At 45.8% G+C, this 12,442-nt stretch overlaps 4 protein-coding genes across 4 annotated transcripts; all 4 read left to right on the top strand.

Moving 5' to 3' along the window:
- Window positions 1–572: 572 nt before the first annotated feature.
- On the top strand, window positions 573–4,978 carry AOL_s00215g763 (uncharacterized protein; the record flags this gene model as incomplete). Its single annotated transcript, XM_011129965.1, has 2 exons — window positions 573–3,118; window positions 3,175–4,978. The coding sequence occupies 2 exons, from the start codon at window positions 573–575 to the stop codon at window positions 4,976–4,978; spliced, it is 4,350 nt and encodes a 1,449-aa protein (XP_011128267.1).
- A 1,529-nt stretch (window positions 4,979–6,507) lies between these two features.
- On the top strand, window positions 6,508–7,859 carry AOL_s00215g762 (uncharacterized protein; the record flags this gene model as incomplete). Its single annotated transcript, XM_011129964.1, has 3 exons — window positions 6,508–6,806; window positions 6,895–7,563; window positions 7,664–7,859. The coding sequence occupies 3 exons, from the start codon at window positions 6,508–6,510 to the stop codon at window positions 7,857–7,859; spliced, it is 1,164 nt and encodes a 387-aa protein (XP_011128266.1).
- A 1,187-nt stretch (window positions 7,860–9,046) lies between these two features.
- On the top strand, window positions 9,047–10,317 carry AOL_s00215g761 (uncharacterized protein; the record flags this gene model as incomplete). Its single annotated transcript, XM_011129963.1, has 2 exons — window positions 9,047–9,633; window positions 9,768–10,317. 2 exons carry the CDS (start codon window positions 9,047–9,049, stop codon window positions 10,315–10,317), a joined length of 1,137 nt encoding a protein of 378 aa, XP_011128265.1.
- Window positions 10,318–11,219: 902 nt separating this feature from the next.
- Window positions 11,220–12,179, top strand: AOL_s00215g760 (uncharacterized protein; the record flags this gene model as incomplete). Its single annotated transcript, XM_011129962.1, has 1 exon — window positions 11,220–12,179. One exon carries the CDS (start codon window positions 11,220–11,222, stop codon window positions 12,177–12,179), a length of 960 nt encoding a protein of 319 aa, XP_011128264.1.
- Between the last annotated feature and the right edge of the window lie 263 nt (window positions 12,180–12,442).

The raw sequence follows: 12,442 nt of genomic DNA, 5'->3' as shown, positions 1-12,442 counted from the left end.
AGAGAGACAGTCTCGAGACAAAGCGTCCCCCCACGTACTTGGGCACATATACACATATATACACACACACGTTTTAATCTGCAGAGCCTCAACCTCAACCTCAACCTCAACTTCACCTTCATCACTACAATCACCATCATCATCACCATCTTCACCATCTTCGCCGACTTCACCAACTTTATCACCAAACTTTCCCCCAACTTAACTTTTTTTGTGTTCAAGCCTGTCGTCATCCCTTCCGCCAACCTGCTTTCTTTGGTCAATTGGCCCTGCTGACTAAGAACCACACACCCAAGGGAAGAGCACATTCTGCCCCTGCAAACAAGCATCATCTGGCTTTTGTCTCTCATCAAAGAAAGCAAAATTTTCTTTGCTTTGACTCCCAAGAAACAGTTAACTTTCGGCTGGCCACTAGCTCGATTCATGTTAATTTAGCTTGCAGCTTGCAAGCACCAACAGCCGCAAATATTTTTCTCTCGGAGGTTTCCATCCTTCTCTTTCAATACATCCTTCCCGAATACGCTGAACGAAAACTTGCTGCTCGTCTGCTCACAAATGACACCTCCTCCTTGATGCAACCTGACCCTTCCCCGAAATCTCCAAAGGACCACACGGCCCCTCATGGCTACCGAATCCCTTTGAAGTCCCGAGCGTCGTCTGGATCCTCGATTTCCTCGTCCGAATCGTCTTCTAAGGTGTTTTCTGTCTTCGCCAATGTCGCGAGATGGAAGCCGGGGAGCAGTACCAGCACTACTTCAACCACAACCACAACCACTTCCTCCACAAAGAAATACGATCATGCAACGGAGACCGTCACGACTCCTACCCCCATCATCTCCACTACTACCACCACCGCTACCACTACTATCCCTCCAACAGTTTCTTTCTCTCCCCTATCCTTGTCAGCCGACCCGATAACACCTATTTCCGATCGAGGTGACTTATTTGCCGTTGCTGAGCCGCCTTTTCCTCCTTCTACATCCATCATATCCCGTCCTAGTTTGCTCCGAACCGTGTCTACGACACCGCCATCCGATACCGACACCGATTCTCCAGGTGTTATTGGTTCCTTACCTGCAGCTACACAAAGAGACGGCAGAGATAAAGCCTCAGGTGTGGTTACACGAACTTCCAACACAGAGTCGCATGACTTTGACCTTCCAATATCACCTCCACCGTCGGTACCCCGCCGGTCCCTATCTATGCCCATGGAGGACTCTACTTCACCCCGCAAACCAAAATCCTCCCAGTCCATGAAGTCTATGTCGCGGTTCATACTACCGTCGTCGGTGACTCATGACCCTGCCGGTGGCCTTTTGGCCGGTAATATCGGGGGTGAAGGTTTTCACAAGGTGCTGCCACCCTTTATAAGCCCGGCTGACAGCCCAAATCGGGTAGCTACACCTGATGCCGGTGGCACCGAAAGCCTGCGAAGTATCTCTTCGAAGGAAACCTTAAAGGATGGACGGTCTTCAGGCCGAACGTCTAGCTTTGATTACGCTAGCCGTGCTGCTAGCGAGGATAGCTCAAGGCGAAGTCAACGAACAGATGCTTCCGAAAAGAGGAAATCGATGGTTGGAAAAGCCATCGCTGATGCCAAGTCGGAAACGACTTCACGCAGCCGAAAGTCCAGCCAAACATTGAGATTGTTTAAAGAGGGAAATCCAGTCGATGATCGGGAGCGCCGGGAACGTAAGGAGCGAGAGAAGATCCAGCGCTTACGTGAAGCTTCAAAATCTCGTGATGATGTTTTCAATATTCCCGAGGAAGCAATCGACGTTTCACATGAGACCTCCCGACCCAAACTCCACTCAGGCTTCCAATCGCAGGAATATTTATCCAAAACTGAAGAAATATCTTCAAGCAAGAGATGGGAAAAGGCACCCGTTAGTGGTGAACCTGAAGCTACCGTTGTTTCTGCACCTAATACTGCTGCAAGTATATCTGATAGTTCTCAAAAGAATACCTTCCCTGCTCCTCAAACCAGTGATACCCGTGTTCCTACTGCTCCTGCTGTACCATCTCATGCATCTGTGCCACCGTCGTCATCGCCCGTGAATAGACAGTCGTTTGGTGAGTCTGACGTCGCCAACAATGCCGCCAAGTTCCAACCAGTCCAATATCCACTTCCTCCGGGAGGACTCACACGCCTTAGACAGCAGTCCCTGTTGGAAGCTAATCTAAACAATCCTTATCAGCTTTCTCCCTCCGCTGTCGTTGAAAAAACGACATCGGTTGAACAAGAAGTTGGGCCCAAAGGAGAGACACGTGGCGCTTCTGATTCAACGCGAGAGGAAGAAGAAGCCGAAGCGTCCCCTAGAGATGAGGATGAGGACGAAGATTCTGAGAAAGAACAGTTGTATTCTGCCTTGTACATCCCTCACAAAACACCTTCCATTGACCCCAAAAGACTTTCTTTTCATCATGATGGCGAGATTTTGTCCGAGGGTAGTCCGTCATCGCCCGGACTACGCCTTTCAGAACTAGATCTTGACGACACTGAGCCAACGGAATTTGATTTTGATGGCAGTACCACGCATTTGAAAGGCAAGCGACATACTGTTGATGGGAAAAGCGCAGATTTTGAGGTGAAAATCGTTGCAACAACGGATCAACCTGCACATGGAGTCAAACACCAGCATGAAATATCTGTTGCTGAAGTCCTGACCACTGAGACCCCCATATTTGATAGCGGGATTACGCAGGAACCGTCTTCGCTGAGTCGACATGATAGCTTCGAGTCCGACTTCGATACTCAATCTGGCTACTCTTCCTTCTCGTCAAGGCGAAACTCTGACACAGAGTTTTACGACTCGACGGACCATGACGATGCTAATACGCCTACCGCTACTCCCAAACAGGCCCATCAGTCAAAACATCATCGACACCACCACCACCACCATCATCACCATCGGACGTTTACCGACGAATCCCAAATCCCGCCGCCGCCACCACTCGGAGCTGTCGAATTGAAGCCATATAATCACCAGGTTGGAGGGCACACAGCATTATATCGCTTCTCTAGAAAAGCCGTTTGCAAGAGTTTGAACAATCGCGAAAATGAGTTCTATGAGGCAATAGAAGGAACCCACCAAGAACTCTTACAGTTCATGCCTAGGTATGACCACGGAAATGCACCAGAAATTTGTTCCTATCACTAATATAAATACACAGGTATATCGGCGTCTTAAATGTTACTTTCCGAAAGGCACCAAAGCGCAAGAAGACACGAAAAGAAACGGACAAGAGTACCAGTGTTGATAAGCTTGAAACCAAGCCGGATCAAAAGGCGACAGATGAAGCCCAGAAGCCTCCCCAGAAGCTGAGTCTTTTTAATAGCCATGGCGACTCTGCAGGTTCAAAGGACACGGGTACTTCAGCGCAAGCTTTACCCTTGCCGCAAGTCGTTCTGGAGAACAATCGACACATAATCCCGGAAAACCTATTCCGTTTCTCCAGCAGCGCACCGTCGCAGAAGGGTATGGGCGACGACAATGATGCAACTTCGACCAATCATAACGAAACGACTTTCATCAAGGGCGTCGCCGATCCTGGGTCGCCAGGCTTGGACTTGAGCGGAACTGGGTGCCACAGCCCGAAACGTGTCTGGGCATCAACGGGCGCCACTACGGTCAACCGAAAGTTGCAGGAACAAGTTCTACGAGAAGTTTTTGGGGGTCCATTATCGCATCACCATCATCACCACCGGCACGGGCATCCACGGCACCGATCCTCTTCCTCGATTTCGCATGTTCGTAGGAGCGCTGGGAGACGTAGTAGCACTGACATGGACGTCCACCATACTGCTTTAGTTGGTGGCGAAGATCTGAGAAAAACACGTTCGAAGGACGAAACTGACATCCATGGCGGAATTGCCGGCGAAAGTGAGCCCGAGCAACCCCTCCGAAGGAGATTATCCAAGACGCGGTGTTCCGGGTTGCGACGTGCGGAGCGCGATTTCTCATACGGCAACGATGACGAAGGATATAAAGGTGATATGGAAGAAGGAGGGGAAGTGTTTTCGTTTGATGAGGAATCCCATCATGTAGGAAGTTTTCAGGCCAAGCCAAAATGGACGGATCGTCTCTTTGATAAGAGAGCTTCCACAGCCCCTGCTTCGCCAGCTGTAAGGCCGTCGGACAGTAAAACACCAGAAATTCCTACCGTTCTACCGGAGCTAGATGCCCAACCTGAGCCCGAGAAACGAGAGGAACCCGTTGACAACCCGGAACCGACTTCAGCTGCATTGGCTACCCCCGAAGCACCCGTTGATCGAGTTGAAAAATTCTTGTTACTAGAGGACCTGACCGCTGGGATGAAACATCCTTGTGTTCTTGACTTGAAGATGGGAACACGGCAGTACGGTATTGATGCAGATGAAAAGAAACGCGCATCCCAGAGGAGGAAATGCAAGCTCACAACCTCACGACAACTGGGTGTTAGGCTCTGCGGCATGCAAGTGTGGAACGAAGACAAACATGCATATCACTTCGAAGATAAGTACAAGGGCCGGGATATCAAAGCGGGATCAGAGTTCCAGACTGCTCTTGCTAGGTTCCTGCACAGCCCTGAGAACATCAAACGCTGCGTTCCTATTATCCTAAAGAAACTGGCTGAGTTGGAAGAGATCATTAAGGGTTTGCCCGGGTATAGGTTTTATGCCTCGAGCTTATTAATGCTCTACGATGCCGGAGAAAGAGGCAAAGGCGCGGGAATCGATATGAGAATTGTGGATTTCGCCAATTGTGTTACGGACGAGGAGTTGCCTCCCGAGACGAAGTGTCCACCAAAGGAAAGGAATGGGGTGGACAAAGGATATCTTAGAGGATTAAGAGCCTTGCGTGTTTATTTTACTAAAATATGGAAAGAAACTGTCGAAGCAACTGTAAGAGAGGAGAGGGGCGACGTGGTGATGTTTGGAAGAGGTAGGGCTATTGAGGATGTCTGGATGGATAATGATGGTGATGTTTCCACGTAAATTCCACGGGGTGTATATTTGGAGGTAAGGAGCAGGCGTTTGTACATACTTGCTTGCTTTATTACTCTTGCTTGCGATTTCTTTCTCTATTCGTTTTTCGTTTTGACTTTTCTATTTTCAACTTAATGTCCCATAGGTAATGCTAGTTGCCTAAGGTGGGTGCTTCTACCCTCTCCTTGATGACGACGACTGCGATACTCTTTATTTATATTCGACTCTCTAGCATCGCGCATTTGTCCTCTGTTCTCTGTTCTCGCCGGTGCCTTTTGCTTTTTGTTAATTTCCGTTGCCTTGCTCTTTGCTCTATGTTTCTTTGTTTAAAAAAAAGTCGGCATGAACCATGGGACGGAAATATTTATACAAATACGGAACCATGGATTGATTGCACGATGACGATAAATTGATGGCGTCTTTCATTGACGGAAAAGCTTCTTGTTTTTTTTTTCTTTTTTCTTGTTTTTTTCTTCTCATTGCTTCCCTTCCTCTTTCCCCCTTCCTTCCGTCTCTCGCTCTCTTGTTCTTTTGTGATTCTCTTGGTCTGTGCCCGGTGCTTCTTATAATGATAGGACATAATTTTCTTTTTATACAATAGACAAGTAGATTTTCCACCGTATTAGACAAGCCTTACTGTAAAGATCACACAGCTGCAGCTGCATGAGTGGTATGATGTAGCCTTCAATCTTAGCCGTACTATATGCTTCCTGGGGTTAATTGGCTACCTCCAGACCAAATCGGTATCTCGCTATTGGGCGTGGGTATGTTCACCAAGCCAGAAATCAATGATATCACTATACCTGAATCAAATTTATCAAAGTTAGGCCTCCGCATATGCGTAGCCCTGTTTAAGTTTGCGGCCGTGCCAATTCTATGATCTACCCAGGTTAACGGCACTGTATGCACCAGCTTTCGCCTTAAAGGGCGGGGCTCTAAAAATAATACCACGTAAGGACATGAGCGAAGGGCTGAGAAATTCTACGAAATCCGGGCCCGCGGAAATGGGTCTTTTGAGAACCCTTGTCTTACGCTGGCTTTTGACCTGTTGGTATCTATTTAGTGAGGGTCGGCTGGAAAGTTTGTCTCGATTGGGAACCATTCCGCGAACCTCGCGTACATGAATTATTTAGGCGACGTTACGTTGCACACAACACGCTTTCGATCATGATCATGATCGTGATGGCGCCAGTAAGAGGCTCCGAACTGCATGTACATGTACATACATTCACATGTTGGGAACTACACTACAGTGATCGTGGTTCGGTTTATTCCATACGCACTAGTTCCTCAAAATCAAATTGAGTAGCTAACCTATAGCTAGAGATTCCACAAGATGCTTGTGATTGATCCAGATCCTGGATCGATATATATATTGCACAAATATCACCGTTCTTTCCACTATTTTCTAATCAAGCTTCGGTCAACATCCGCTGCATCTTTCATCTCGCAATATTACATTTTCTCTTGCTATTTTATACTTATAGTTATATATACTTTCTTGTAATAATTCGGTTTTCTTTTTCGATCGTGTTAAGATGAAATTCAGCTTAGCAGCACTCAGCGCCGCAGCGGCTTGCTTTGTGCCTCTTGCATCTGCGAAACCCATCACTCACAGTTGGGATCTAATCTCCAAACGTGGTAGTAATACCAATGTCTGCAAGGATGTACAGTTGGTTGTTAGCATCTTGAAGCTCAATAAGGCTACTCCATTCTGTAGCACATTCTTGGGTATCAAGACTCAGACCGTTCCTACAACCAAAGTTTCGACGGTACTCACTACCACTACTCTCACTGAAAGCGCTTATGCCACTATTACTGAGACTGCTAAGACTGAGTAAGAATCCGCTCTTTTCGGCATGGACAATAGATACAGAGTCGGTTGGTCGGCCAGAGTATGATTTTAACTGATACTTGACTGATAGGGTTCTGACCTTCACTAATACGGTCACCGATGCTACTGTGCCTACTACTGTAGCCACTGAGATTATACCATCTACTACTGTGCTCACTGTTACGGTCACTCCAAACCCTTCTATTATCTATACGACCACTTATACGACCCCAGCTGGAGTTGCCCGTCGTTCAATTGCCGTAGAAGAGAGAGGAGTCAATTTCGTCCTTCCGCCATTTGTAACTCAATATGCTTCGTCTGCAATCTCGAAGGCATGCAATTGTCTGTCTCTCACCACTCCAACGACTACTTCCACTGTCCAAGTTGTCCAGACCAGCACGGTCATCTCAACAGTTACTAAAACCCATACGAATACCATTCCCGTAACTCTCACTCTCAGCACTACTGAGATAGCCAAGGCTACCGCATTTGATCCCAAGACGATTACTTCGACTAGCACTACTACTAGCTACTTTACTACAACTCTTCCTAGAGTTACGACCACACAGACTGTTTCTCTCCCGTTCAAGACTCCATATTGCGTCAATATCTTGAAGGAGAAGAAGCTCGTATACTATGGAAATCTTGTTGTAGCTCGGACATATGCCGGTCTTGGCAACCCAAGTGTACCACGAGGAGAAGAGGGTCTTAGCATGTGCTGTCAGATCTGTTATAACACTCCAGATTGCAGTTTGTGGAAGTAAGTTTTCCCGTAGTTTCATGTCCTAACTATGCAGGAGATATCTCTACTTTTGTATAAAGAATTAAAAAGCTAATGGGTTTCACTTTTTGTGTAATAGTTACTTCGACAGCGCTAACGGGGCATTCTGCGAACTCGTTGGAGGCTACACGGCTCTTGAAACCGGCGTTTCTACTACTTGTCCCAAGGGAATTTCGCCAGCATCTACGGTATCTGGTACGGGAACCGATCGGGTTAATACGGATGCCGGGTACTATAGCAGTGGTATTGGGCCATGCTATAAGGGAGATTTCTAAATTTTTATATTCTCATGTAATTCAAATAAGCATGTGGGCAGGAGTTGTCGCTGAAACGAAATAGATGGTTTTGATATCTTTGCAAATGATTTGCAGATGTAGACCCTTCGGTTCATAACTTTTTGATCTAGTAATTAATTAAATAGTATTTAAATTTTGATACGCGTATACGGATGCCAATAGGCAAACTCGTAGGCTAGCCCGAAAGGAGGTAGTAAGCAGGCCTGAAATCAAACTCGTAGGTATGCTTGTGGGCAGGCAGTCTATGATTCATCCCGTTCCCAAATTTAACCTACAAGCAGTAGAATTATTATGATAGCAGCGATCAAAATGTATTATTTTAATATAAAACTATGTGGGTGTATGGTGACTAGGTTTGAATCCTACTACATATGTAGGAGGCTAATAAATTGCGTAGCCTCGGACAAATTAGGTTTTATATTTTGGTTTTAAAACTGAGAAGTTTATTCTAGGTCTATGTCTTGGTGGGGAAGATTTTATAATATCATCACTAACTCGTGCACAAGTTAACTCACTGTTTCGTTTCATGAATTCTTCTAATTTTATAAATTTACGAGTGCACACGTGTTGGCAGTTGTACTGTGAATTCATGCACATACACCAACATTTCCGCTCAAAGGAGGATCGACCGAGTGTTGATTTAAACATTTGAAAACCGCCAGGAGCTGTTGGATATCGGATGAAACTTAGAATAGTTGAAGAGTCTGGTGACGAGGAGCGGCATCTAGATCTACATTTAGCGGCTTCAGAAATGTATTTCACAATTGAGCCTCGATCCAAATGAGCTGAGCCTGGTCTCAAGGCGGCGTACTAGCTGTAGGTGAAAGGATATCTGTAATAGAAGTGTGCATGCCCTTCCAGGTCTGATTACGAGACAGGTGCATACAGTTATATGTTGTTTTATTCAATTTATAGTATTGCATTAATTAACGCTACTATATATAACTCTACAGTTACCAGACTTCTCAACAATGAATATTAGGAGAAGATCGATACGCGAGTCGACTACATCACTACTATACTTATTCATCCATTCATCTTTTATATGGGTATAAGGACAAAGTTTAGCTGTAAATAAATAAAACTAAAGCAAGTACATACCTCAAAGCTTATGCAATTTTTGGATTCTTCTTATTTTTATGGAACATATTCCCCTGTCAATCGAAATGAATCGTTGTCGATGTCCTAAGAATGTCTTCTTATTTTTATACTTGTTTTTGAGTTTCACCGTAACTACTACGGCTCTCCCCCAGGAACCCGGTCCTACGTCTAAGACAATGCCACCACGATCGAGTAGTCTCAATACCGAGCCAACTACCGTTCTCTCTCAAACACACTCTAGTTCAACCATCTCTAGCCCGACTACTACTCCAGGCGAGAGCCTTAATTCAATCGTTCTGGCCGCTTCTACTTCCACTATACAATCACCACCGAATAACAGCTTAGAGTTGGCAAATCCTACAATTGGGGACCAAAGAAAGGATCTAACGAATTCTACTAAAGCAGTAGAAATGGACGAGATGAAAGTTACCGGAAAACTTGTCGGGGAACGGAAAGAGCAAAATCGCAAGGGGCTTCTTAATAGGAACGAATTTGAGAAACTGCCGCCATCAGTTTTCTATTCACTGTCTGACGTAAAGTGTCCGTCTGTTACCGCGCTGATTGATATGGATACGGATCCCGATAACTACCCCACATGTTTGACTCGTCCATATAAAAGACCAGACCCAGCACTTGAATACGTATGGGCAACGTAAGTTCTCCCCTAAAGCTTTCCTCTATCAATAGCTACCCTACCTCAACTACTCGAAAATCTCATTTTCGATTTTCTTTTCTTTCTATCCCCCTAGACTCTTACTACAAGAAACTAAGCTCTACAACCCCTAGGCATTGGTTTGTAGAAATGCGGGAGGTATGCCAGGAGTGCAAATGTACATATCAAGACGGTGGCCTCGCAATGTTGAGTGAGATAACAGAACGCAGAAGATGTAACTCACTCGACGTTTTAAAGCGTTGTAAGTACTGGCTTGAATGCCATTGTGATATCCTGATGGATTCAAAGCCCGAGGGGTTGAGTTTGTCAACGTTCGAGGCTTTTGCACGTGCATTTAACAGAGTCCCTGCCTGGGTCCGGGGGAGGGTGGGGGACTTCAGGATAGACGTGGGACAAGGTCGGAATATGAGGACACTGACTTGGAAGATGTCGAAAGGCGATTATGCGATTCAACCGAGGCGGAGGTTTTTGATGAAAGATGCCGCTGAGCCTTATTATTTGGAAGGTCCGGACCTAGCTGCAGACGAAAATGATGGTGTATCATCTGGGCCTTTGCCTCTCGGACTTTGGGGATATGGCATTCCGAATTTGTCTCCTGGACAAGTTGTCAAACGCGAAGCTGGGCAGTCGGGGGAAAGGTTATCCGATAATGAAGACGTTTGACTTGTCAAGCGGACTGGGTCTGTTATCCTAGCTCCCAACCGGAAGGAAGAATATTTAAAAGTCACATCCAGACTAATGTTTTTTGGGCCCTCTCCGGATAAATTTTGACGGATAACCCGTCCGAGTCTCCTTATATACATGATAGAGAGTTTACCTTAATTTTTTTCCATCGTTCGCGTCATAATTATATACTTATATATAATTATATGTTATTGTATTTTTGGATATTGTATTGTAAAAAAGGGGTTAAATTTAGTATGTAGCTGTTGAAGTTAGTATATAATTAGTAGATAAGTAGATACTTATTAGTTTCGACACTAACCTAGACTAGGACTATATACTACGCCCAATATATTAGAGGCTCCGAGACTATTATGGGTAGACTATTCAGTGCAATCGACCTAAATTTGGGTTGAAGCTGCGTTGTTATTGTTGCATTATAGAAATAGGAATGGCTTGGCGTACGTCACCTGCTTATGGAAGAATGTATAAGCTGGGCTCCACCAAAGCGGAAGGTTTTGGCGGTTAGTCAGTTGTGTCAGGATGATTAAGCCGCTGACTTTGGAAAAACGACGAGAAGGCTGTCGACGAACCGGGTAAAGTCCTTTGGATCTTTGGTAAGCATCACAAATATGCTTAAACTCGCTAGCAATGTGGGTACCCGATGGCAGGTATCGCGGGGGGTATATAAAGACCCTGAACCAGACGACTCCAATCGATTTCCTTTCATTTCAAACAACATCATATCATCAGCAGATATTATAAGTTAATAGCCATAGTCGCTTCAAAACATCACTCACTTCGAGTACTCCAATTCAATTGAATTCGATTACATTACATACACAACCGACAAGATTCTTTCACGAGTAGCAAAATCCTTTAAACCAACCCAATTGCTCAAGATGACTAGCAGAAACATGTCTTCTGTCGACCAAATCTTCAATGCTCCTCGCTCAATTGCCAAGGTCGTCCCGGCTGTAGAAACAGCGGAGGGCGATGGTGCCAGAGTTCGCCGAAGCATTGGCACCCCCCAACTTCGCCGACTACCTCCATTTTTGATGTTGGATCATTTCTTCCTCACAGACGGAGCAGGTTTCCCAGACCATCCTCATCGTGGGCAGGAAACCATTACCTACCAACTCAGCGGTGCCACCAACCATGAGGACTTCACCGGTTCTGCTGGCACAATCCAGGCTGGCGACCTCCAATTCATGACTGCAGGCAAGGGTATCGTCCACGCCGAAATTCCCTCACAGCAACCAAAAGACGGTGCTGCCAATATTGGCCTCCAGCTCTGGGTCGATCTTCCAGCTCGTCTCAAGAACTGTGATCCACGATACCGCGACCTCCGTGCTGGGGAAATCCCCATTGCACACCCTTCCGACAAAGTTGACGTCAAGGTCATTTCTGGTCAATCCTGCGGTATTGATTCAGTTAAAGACTTAGCCTATACCCCTGTTTGGCTGCTACACGTTAACATGCGGCCAGGTGGTGAACTCTCGCAAAGCCTACCAAAAGGTTGGAACTCGTTCATCTATACCATGTCTGGCTCCATCACTGTCAACAACACCAAACGTGTCGAGAAATTCAACAACGTTGTTCTCGGCACAGACGGCAGCGGAGTCAATATTTCTGTCGATCCCAGCGAAACCGAGGCAGCAGACTTCGTTATCCTGGCCGGAGAACCCGCAGACCAACCCATTGTCCAATATGGCCCATTTGTGCAGCTCACGGAGAGGGATATTTACAAGACCTTTGAGGATTACCAGGAGCATAAAAATGGCTTTGAGAGACTTAAGGGCTGGGAAAGCAAGATTGGGAAGGAATTTCACCTAAGACGTAGACACAGCTTTAGAGTCTAAACGCTTTTGTTTTGAGCGCTTTACTGTCCTACGTTAGCTAGATATCACGGCCTGTTGCAAATTACTCTTGCCTGGTTACTTTACTACCCCATTTGCTTGGTTCGTTTTGTGCCTTTTTTGTACATAGATTTCCTGCAATTAGCGATTTGTAACTTTAGCAATTGATCCTTGAATGTTCCACTTAACCTCGCCGTGCAAACTAATAGCTAAAATTGTGAAACAAAGTGTTATACCAAGAACTTGTATCACTTATGCATGTGAGG

This window comes from Orbilia oligospora (genome assembly GCF_000225545.1).
Source record: "Orbilia oligospora ATCC 24927 unplaced genomic scaffold scaffold00215, whole genome shotgun sequence".
NCBI classification, from domain to species: Eukaryota; Fungi; Ascomycota; class Orbiliomycetes; order Orbiliales; family Orbiliaceae; genus Orbilia; species Orbilia oligospora.
Note: the sequence above shows the minus strand (reverse complement) of the source record. Positions and strands in the feature narration are given on the sequence as shown.